The 10,345-nt window shown below is 36.4% G+C and overlaps 1 protein-coding gene across 1 annotated transcript; it reads left to right on the top strand.

Annotated features, from left to right (window-relative positions):
- Nucleotides 1-778: 778 nt before the first annotated feature.
- Nucleotides 779-2,570, top strand: LOC107797980 (UDP-glycosyltransferase 89A2). Its single transcript, XM_016620904.2, has one exon. It carries the CDS (start codon nucleotides 905-907, stop codon nucleotides 2,300-2,302), a length of 1,398 nt encoding a protein of 465 aa, XP_016476390.1. The 5' UTR covers nucleotides 779-904; the 3' UTR covers nucleotides 2,303-2,570.
- Nucleotides 2,571-10,345: the final 7,775 nt, after the last annotated feature.

The raw sequence follows: 10,345 nt of genomic DNA on the forward strand, positions 1-10,345 counted from the left end.
AAAGAGAAGAGAGATTTTAGAAAAACCTCTTTAGGAAAAAAGAACTTTCTTGATTTTGGCTTAGTTACAAATGCATAAGATTACTCTTATTTATATTTGTATAGGGATGATTCTAGATACAAAAATAATCTAGACAATTCTATCATCTTCTACTAATATTTTTCTTAAATATCCAAGACTCTAGAATATCCTGATATTTCTTAAGTACAACAAATATCAAAGATATTACTCTATAACTTTCTAGAAACTTTTTCTAACTATATATAATTTTTACTCTTTTAAAAAAATTAACTTTATTTTTTCATACATCGTATCTAAAAAAATACAAGTGGGATAAAATATGCAATATATATTAAGAAGAAACAACGAGATATATAATTAGAACAAATAAATCATTATATTTGATATGTGGCAATTAATATTTAAAAAAAATTCCAATTAAAAGCAAATTTCCCGATTTTTCTTTTTCCACACGCCTAAAAGATAGCATGTATTCACGCTCACAATTTAGCGGGTCAAAGACTATCAAATTTTCAAGTTCAGGGGTATTAATAGAATTACTATTTTCGGTACAACATGGCATGTGAGGTGATACAAGCAAAATCTCATTTCTCAACCATTTCTAAACAAGAAAATGGAGTAGACATTTGTCATTTTATGTCAGCATCTATGTATGTCTATGTCGTGTAATGGCTAAATCCCACGAAATTCCTTAAAACAAAGACTAGAATATGCTTTCCTTTTTATTTTATTTTTTTGGCTCATACCAAGACTTATTAAATAATCCAACCTACCAAGCAATTTCCTTTATTTTCCACCACTAAAATATCTTACACACACTGCTCTATATTCTCACTCACCTAGCTTTTCTTTTTTTGTCTATTTCTTAGAAAAATCAACGACCATGTCAAGCTCTGAAAATGGTGTTCATCTCCTAATATTTCCATTTCCAGCACAAGGTCACATATTACCCCTTCTTGATTTTACACACCAACTTCTTCTCCATGGTTTTAAAATCACCATTTTAGTCACTCCTAAAAACCTCCCAATTCTTGATCCTCTTTTATCCACACACCCTTCTGTTCAAACACTTGTCTTTCCATTTCCCGGCCACCCTTCACTTCCCGCCGGCGTTGAAAACGTTAAAGACGTTGGTAACTCCGGCAATGCTCCGATCATTGCTGGGCTCAGTAAGCTTCGTGGCCAAATCTTGGAATGGTTTAAGGCCCAACCTAATCCTCCTGTGGCTATTGTTTATGATTTCTTCTTGGGCTGGACTCAAGATTTGGCCCAAGAAATTGGTGTACCTGGGATTGTGTTTTACATTACTGGGGTGTTATTGGTTTCTATACTAGGTGAAATTTGGAAGAATTTTGGGGCTTATAAAGGTTTGGGCTTTATTGAGTTTAATGGGCTGCCTAAAAGTCCAAGATTTGTGAGGGAGCATATGCCTTCAGTGTTTCAAAAGTACAAAGAGGGTGACCCAACTTGGGAGATTGTGAGAAATGGGTTTATTGCAAATGGTAGGAGTTTTAGGTCAGTTTTCAATACTTTTGAGGCATTGGAGAGTGAGTATTTGGGCTTTTTAAAGAAGGAAATGGGCCATGATCGTGTGTATTCAATTGGGCCTATAAATTTGGTTGGTGGGCCTGGTAGAAATGGGAAGTCCAATGTGGATGTTAGTGCAAATGAGAGAATTTTCACTTGGCTTGATGAATGTGATGATGAGTCTGTTCTTTATGTAGCTTTTGGTAGTCAAAAGTTGCTAACAAAGGCCCAAATGGAGGCTTTAACTATTGGGCTTGAGAAAAGTGGAGTGAGGTTCATTTTGGTAGCTAAACAATTGACAGCCCAACAATTGGAAGAGGGTTATGGATCAGTGCCAGAGGGGTTTGAGGATAGAGTCTCAAGGAGAGGCCTAGTTATAAAGGGTTGGGCCCCACAGGTGGAGATATTGGGCCATCGAGCCGTGGGCGGGTTTTTGAGTCATTGTGGATGGAATTCTGTGTTGGAAGCGATCGTGGCGGGAGTGCAAATTTTGGGCTGGCCCATGGAGGCGGACCAGTTTATTAACGCGTGGTGGTTGGTGGAGAACATGAAAACATCGGCACGAGTTTGTGAGGGCCCAAACTTCGTGCCCGGCCCAATAGAGTTGGGTCGAAAAATTAGTGAAGCTATGAGTAATGATTTGTTTAAGGAGAGGGCAAAAAAATTGAGAGATGAAGCACTTGAAGCTGTTAAGATTGGAGGAAGCTCTAAAAGGGATTTAGATGAGATAGTGAGAGAGTTGTCCCAACTTTAAAGTTGAAAATTCATGCCAATAATGGACCAAAAATGTTTAGTTGGGCCAACTTTTAATCAATTTTGATGGGTCTATGTCTCACACTTATGTGCATGCTTAAACTTCAATGTAATTTGTATGTGAGGGAGAAAAATGAGACAAGTTGATATTGTCCATATTATCAAGATGTCTTACTATTTCTTACAAATAATTTATTTCTTTTAAAGTGTTAAAAGTTCAATTTGTAGATCGCGGAATTTGGAAAGCAATGAACTTTGTAGTACGAAAACTATGTTGTTACCAAGCATTCTATTAATTATATAGGCTGTATTTTGGTCATGTGCTTGTATAGTAGATTTAAAAATTTAAGTTCTCTTTCGTCCTTTACCAATACATTCCCCTTTTTTGATCAAGTGCACTTCGTTTCTTATCTTAAAAGTCACAAAAGGCTTTGGCTCGCAAATGTGTGATTTGTCTAACTTGCCCAAAGTTGGGTAGATTGAGTGAGTAGTCTATTTCAAGAGTTTAAATAAATGTTGCACAAAATCAACACTTTCAAATGTTAGGTGAGCTTTAGTATTAGTCCAAATTGACTCTTAAAAGACTTTTACCAGAAAGAAAATAAAAGGATAAACAAATAGAGTTGAATTTTCCTTCTTTGTTTTTGGCCGTTTGTATAGCATGCAATGCTTCTAACAAATTTGACTATATGTTATAAAGATAACAACAAACTTCAAAAGGTAAGCATTTGTTAAAAAAAAACTTCTACCTTTCCCCTTCATATAGTCTTAGAGATAATGTGACTGATGTTTTTCTTTTTCTCGACACGATAATGATAGTGAGACGATCATGGTTGACAATAAAAATTTGGAAAATGACAGTAGTAGTCAAAAGGAAATGGAAGGGGAAATTTTGTAAAAGAAAGAATAGACTTAACACTCTAGGAATAAAACATATATAACTGGGGGCGGACATAACATAGAACTATCGGGTTCAAATGAATCCAGTATTTTTGACGCCGGACCATAAATTTATGTGTAAAAAATTACTAAAGTTACAATAAATAATAAATATGAACTCAAAACTTTAAATGATGAACCCACTGAACTAAAATTCTGGATCCGCCTTGTATATATCATACCAGACGTATAAGTAGATTATGAATGGAAGTTTAAAATGTGAGGATTAGAAGGTAGACAACTACCTATAATCAAGATAGAAATTTATAGTCTGTTAGTGTTTGGCCAAGTTTCTAAAATTTATTTATTTTGAGAAATACTTTTTTCAAAAGTGCTTTTAAAAAAAATATTTTTGGTGAGAATCGGTTTGTGTTTGGCTAATTAATTTGAAAAACACTTTTGAAAATTGTTAACAAGTGATTTCGGACAACTCCATAGCAGTTCTTAGCATGTTCGAGGACGAACGTATATTTAAGTGGGAAAGAATGTAACGATCCGACCGATATTGCCAGTGTTGAAACAAGACTTATATATATCATGAGGTGTATCATGAGCATCGAATTCATGAGAGTTCGGCTATTGTTGTAAGAGGATGTTATTGATCATGTAAGTTATGCCGTGCGTAGCGTGGATCGAGCAAAGGTGCCAAACATGCTATTATATCTTCCACCTAGGGATGTGGTGAGAATCCTCTTGCCTCCATCCTCAACTATAGTTTTTCTTTTTGAGTCTTGGAAATGGAGGAATTATATTCCTGGCAGAAAGTATTTTTTCCTTAAATGTAATGCGTGGTACAAATCTGAATTAGTACAAATCTAGGAAAAATGAGTTCCAAATATCATATGGTTGAATAAGAAACAGAAAAAAAAAAATACTTTGACAACATTCCATGCAAACAACAGAATGAGAATAAAATAAAAAATGACACAATATGAGGAAGAACAAAAAGAGAATAAGAACAAGTTGGGAGTACTTCAGGACGATAATGAACAAAAAGTAAAGCATTAATTGTTGCGGAAGCCAAATGTATATAGTGTGAATGAGTCACAACTACTATACCAAAAATTATGACAACCACTAAATAATAAACGAGACAATAAGACAACAATAAAAGAACATCAGAATTTACGAGGTTCGGCCAATTTTGCCTACTTCCTCGAACACAATCAATATTTTATTCCACTCCAAAATTACAAGTGAAATAATACTAAAGAGAGAAGATACAAATGCCTTAAGAAGATAAAAAGACAAATGAGAGGTGTGTTTAAATCCTAAACATTAGGCCTCCTTTTATAGGGTGAAATTCCCATTCAAAATTGTCATCCACCGATGTGGGACTTTTGACAATTTCAACAAATCTTCACCTTGGCAAAATTTCACATCTTCAATTTTCTCTCAATAACAAATTTTGGTTGTGTCTTCATCTTCAATCTTTAGTGTTCAACAATGTTGATCAAATCCAAACAATGTTGAAACTTGACCGCAGTCACCACTTTTGTCAGCATATCAGCAGGGTTCTCCGTAGTATGAATCTTCTTCACCGTGACTCCACCTTCTTCTATGATTTCTCGTACGAAATGATACCGAACATCAATGTGCTCCGTCCTTGAATGATAAACTTGGTTCTTCGCTAATTGAATAGCACTTTGACTATCACAAAAAATTATAATATTTTTTTGTTCAATACCAAGCTCCTTTAGCAACCCCTGAAGCCAAATTGCCTCCTTCACAGCCTCTGTAATAGCCATGTACTCTGCCTATGTTGTAGACAAAGCAACTGTTGACTGCAAAGTAGACTTCCAACTAACTGGTGCCTTTGCAAAAGTAAACACATAACCAGTAGTTGACCTTCATTTGTCCAGATCACCCGCAAAATCTGAGTCATAATATCCAACTACAGACCGATTGCCTTCCTGCTCAAAAACTAACCCAACATCTACAGTACTATGAATATACCGTAGAATTCATTTCACAGCTTGCCAATACTCCTTTCCTGGATTATGCATATATATGCTAATAACTCCAACAGCTTGTGAAATGTCAGGTCTCGTACAAACCATTGCATACATCAAGCTACCAACAGCATTTGTGTATGGTACCCTTGACATATACTCATGTTCAGTTTCATCTTTGGCGACATAGTAGTACTTAGCTTAAAATGGGGAGCAAGTGGCGTACTAATTGGCTTAGTCTTCTTATCTATGTCAAAACGTTGTAGTACTCTTTTCAAATATTCTTTCTGAGATAAACAGAGTTTCTTTGAACGTCTATCTCTTATTATCTCCATGCCAAGAATTTTCTTTGCCTCACCCAGATCCTTCATCTCGAACTCCTCCTTCAGTTGAATCTTCAACTTATCAATTTCTTCCGAATTCTTGGAAGTTATCAACATATCATCAACATATAGGAGAAGATATACAAAGGAACCATCATTAAGTTTGCGCAAATACACACAATGATCGTATTTGCTTCTCTTGTACCCTTGCCGCAACATAAACTTGTCAAATCGCTTGTACCATTGTCTAGAAGATTGTTTCAATCCGTACAACGATTTTTCAAGTTTGCATACCATATTTTCTTTTCCAGCAACTTTGAATCCTTCTGGCTGATTCATGTAGATTTCCTCCTCCAAGTTTCCATTTAAAAACGCAGTTTTTACATCCATCTGAACTAGTTCCAAATCCAACTGTGCTACCAAAGCCAACATAATTCTAATGGAGGAATGTTTTACAACTGGAAAAAATACTTCATTGTAATCAATTCCCTCCTTCTGAGCATATCCTTTGGCCACCAATCTTTCTTTGTAGCGAACATCTTCTTGGTTAGGAAATCCTTCTTTCTTTGCAAATACCCATTTGCACCCAATTATTTTCTTTCCCTTCGGGAGATTGGCTAATTTCCATGTATGATTCTGATGAAGGGACTGCAATTCTTCATTTATGGCAATCCTCCACTTATCTTCTTCTGAACTTTCGATTGCATCTTTATAAGTGGTAGGAATACCATCAGCTACAATTGAGGTTGCGCAAGCAACCGTCTCTATGAGACGAACAGGTTTCGTTATTGTCTTTTTGGCCTGCTGGTTGCTATTGATTCAAGTTGTTGTCGAGGTTCCTGAGTTGGAATCTCCCTCTCTACTGGCTCTTCTTCCAGAGGGTAATCTTCATGAGTTTCCTCCTCTGCTTCTTGTGTAGGAAAAATAAATTTTCCCTCAAACTCCACCTGCTTTGATGCACCACCAGTTTGTTTGACATCTTCAACTGTCACCTTATCTGTTATGGCAGATTCATCAAAGGTAACATCTCTGCTGAATATAATATTCCTTGTCTCTGGACACCATAAGCGGTATCCTTTGACTCCAGAAGTAATCCCCATAAATATAGCCTTCTTTGCTCTCGGATCCAATTTTGACTCTTTCACATGATAGTATGCAATTGAGCCAAACACGTGCAAAGAGTCATAATCTACAACAGGTTTTCCATACCATTTTTCAAATGGTGTCTTGCCATCAATAGCAGCAGATGGTAGACGATTAATGAGGTGGCATGCATATGTAATTGCCTCAGCCCAAAATTCTTTGCCCAAGCCAGCATTGGATAACATACACCGTACCTTCTCTAGTAAAGTCCAGTTCATACGTTCTGCCACTCCATTCTGTTGTGGTATATGTCTGACAGTGAAGTGTCGGACGATGCCATCATTTTCACAGACCTTATTGAAATGATCATTTTTGTATTCACCTCTATTGTATGTGCGAATACACTTGATCCTCCTGCATGTTTGATTCTCCACCGTCGTCTTCCATTTGAGAAAAATTCCCAACACTTCATCTTTCCTCTTCATTGTATACACCCACACTCTTCGGGAAAAATCATCAACAAAGGTTACAAAATAGTGCTTCCCACCCAATGAAGGTGTTTTGGAAGAACCCCAAACATCAGAGTGTACATAATCCAAAATGCCTTTAGTATTATGGATCGTTGTACCAAATTTAACCCTTGTCTGTTTTCCTTTGACACAATGCTCGCAAAACTCCAAGTTGCAAGTCTTTATGCCTTTTAACAATCCTTGATCAGATAGAGCTTTCAAGGATTTCCCTCCAGCATGTCCCAAGCGCATGTGCCATAGCCTGGTTGCTTCTGCCTCTTTGTCATCACTGGATGTCACTGTCGTTGTCCCAATAACTGTACTACCACGATAGCGATACATGTGATTGTTCTTCCGATTGGCCTTCATTACCACTAGTGCACCGGAGCATATTCTCATCACTCCATTTTCTGCAATGATTTTGAACCCTTTTGATTCTAGGGCTCCCATAGAGATGAGATTCTTCTTCAAACCAGTTACATATCGAACATCTGTTAATTTTCTGATCATTCCATCATGGCTTCTTAATCTTATTGAACCAATGCCATATGAGGTAAGAGGGCTGTTATCTGCTGTGTGGATGACTCCATATTCTCCTTCTTGAAAATTTACGAACCAGTCCTTGTTGGGACACATATGATAGCTACAAGACGAGTCCATCAACCATATGTCTGATAATGTTGATAACTCTATTGTAACTAATGAGAAGTCTGAATCATCACAATCAGCTACATTTGAATCCATAATGGCCTTTCCATTGTTATGTCTGGCCTTATTCTTCAACTTCGGACAGTCTTTCTTCCAGTGCCCCTTTTCTCGACAAAAGGCACATTCATCTTTGCTGGGTCTAGATCTCGACTTGGATCTTCCCTTCTTAGTCCTCGTTTGATTTTGAGGACGACCCCTCACAATTAGTGCTTCTCCTTCTCCGCCCTTCTGTTTTTCTCCTTTCTTTGTTCATAGCTGTACAAAGCCGAACAAACTTCTCTGAGAGAAATTTCGTCATTTCCATGGAGTAGAGTAGTTTCAAGGTGCTCGTACTCATTAGGAAGTGACCCAAACAACATCAAGGCCAAATTACCATCATCAAAAGTTGCATCCATATTTTGCAAATCTGTGACCAACTTATTGAAACTGGTGATATGTTCATTCATTGTAGTACCAGGAACATAGGTGAAGCGAAACAGTCTCTTTTTCATGTACAATTTATTTTGACTGTTTTTTTTCAAAAATTTATCCTCCAGTGCTTTCCATAATTTACTTACAGAAGTTTCCTTTGTGTATGGATATTTCTGCTCTCTAGCAAAGTAGGATCGAATGGTACCGCAAGCAACACGATTAATAATTTTCCAATCTTCTTCTCCAATAACATCTGGCTTCTTTTCTTCAATGGCAAGATCTAGCCCTTGTTGAAAAAGAACATCTAGAACCTCGCCTTGCCACATCCCAAAATGTCCTGACCCGTCAAAAATTTTTACCGCAAATTTCGCATTTGACACAATTCTTGTCATAAGCGAAGATGCCAACGATGACGTATTATTGACACTTGATGTAGATTCTTCTTGTTTACTGTCTCCCATTTTGACACAAATATTATTTAGTAGCTGACGACACAAATCAAGATTATTTCCTTTCTGGTGTGGAAGATCAGACTAAGCTGCAACCACAGAGCATACTCAGATAGAACCTTGACTCAGTTACCAAGATAGATCTTTTCTGATATGGAAGATCAGACTATGCTGCAACCACAAAGCATACTTAGACAATAACTTGGCTCTGATACCAATTATTGCGGAAGACAAATATATATAGTGTGAATGAGTCACAACTACTATACCAAAAATTATGACAACCACTAAATAATAAACAAGACAATAAGACAACAATAAAAGAACACCAGAATTTACGAGGTTCGACCAATTTTGCCTACTTTCTCGGACACAGTCAATATTTTATTCCACTCCATAATTACAAGTGAAATAATACTAAAGAGAGAAGATACAAATGCCTTAAGAAGATAAAAAGGCAAATGAGAGGTGTGTTTAAATCCTAAACATTAGGCCTCCTTTTATAGGGTGAAATTCCCATTCAAAATTGTCATCCACCGATGTGGGACTTTTGACAATTTCAACATTAATTTACGAAAATAAATATACTGAATAATTTAGATTTAATTGCGTTAGGAAATAATTTTTCATGTATTATGTATTATTATATTATTCCGACATTTGCACTTATTGATGATAGCAATAGACTAATAAGAAGCTAATTATTCTTTCCGTCCATTATTGCATATATAAATCGGATATTACTTCTTGTACATATATGTTATATTCTGAGTATTCTTAACGAAATTCTTGTTTTCGCAAGTGTTTGTAGATGTTCAATTCTCCCTCAATTAGTTGTAAAGCTGAAATATAAGTGATATTTAGCTTAAAGTGTATATATATATATATATATATATATATATATATATATATATATATATATATGATATTTAGCTTAAAGTGTATATATATATATATATATATATATATATATCGCCTCGCATTTTACTCATGTTTCGTGGATTTCGAATGTGAAATGCAATAATTTATGCTAACTCGTAGTGTTTTATGTGTAAGAATCATCCGGAGGCAATACGGGGCGAAGGTGCGAGATTGGGGCCAAAAAGGAGCAAAACTGAAAAATAACCACTTTGTAGCGCCACTGGCAGCGTGGGGCGCTACTTGTAGCGCAGAAGTCAGAAACAAAAAAATCCCAGCCCCAGGGATAGCGCCACACGCTACCCTGGGCGCTAGTGACGGAAAGTTTTTCCTAGTTCGCATGGGACAAGGTTATTTCGGCCCAAGACCTCCCCCCTAAACCTACCCAACACGTATAAAAGCAAGACTAAGCCTATTTTGAGGAGGGAGACGCCACTTTGAGGAAAACATACACACGAGGAACATCCGGGAGCGAGGATATCTCAGTTTTCTTCATCTTTTATTAGTATTCTCAATTATTCAACACTTGTGAATTTGTTTTGATATTATCATGAGTGGCTAAAAATCATAATTTCGGGGTTGTGATTTAGCCATGAATATTATTGTTTAACGTTGACTCAGCCTTGATTACAATGCACTAATATATGGTTGTTCTTCAATTCTGTGATTAATTGGTTAACTGTCTGACCAATAAATATGTTCTATTTACTATCTATGCTATGCTTGGGAAAGTTACATCTAGATTAGAGAAG

This window comes from Nicotiana tabacum, chromosome 24 (genome assembly GCF_000715075.1).
Source record: "Nicotiana tabacum cultivar K326 chromosome 24, ASM71507v2, whole genome shotgun sequence".
NCBI lineage: Eukaryota > Viridiplantae > Streptophyta > Magnoliopsida > Solanales > Solanaceae > Nicotiana > Nicotiana tabacum.

Bases quoted from the DNA above. Each gene is read 5' to 3' on its own strand.
- LOC107797980 (XM_016620904.2), top strand. From the start codon at position 905: ATGTCAAGCTCTGAAAATGGTGTTCATCTCCTAATATTTCCATTTCCA.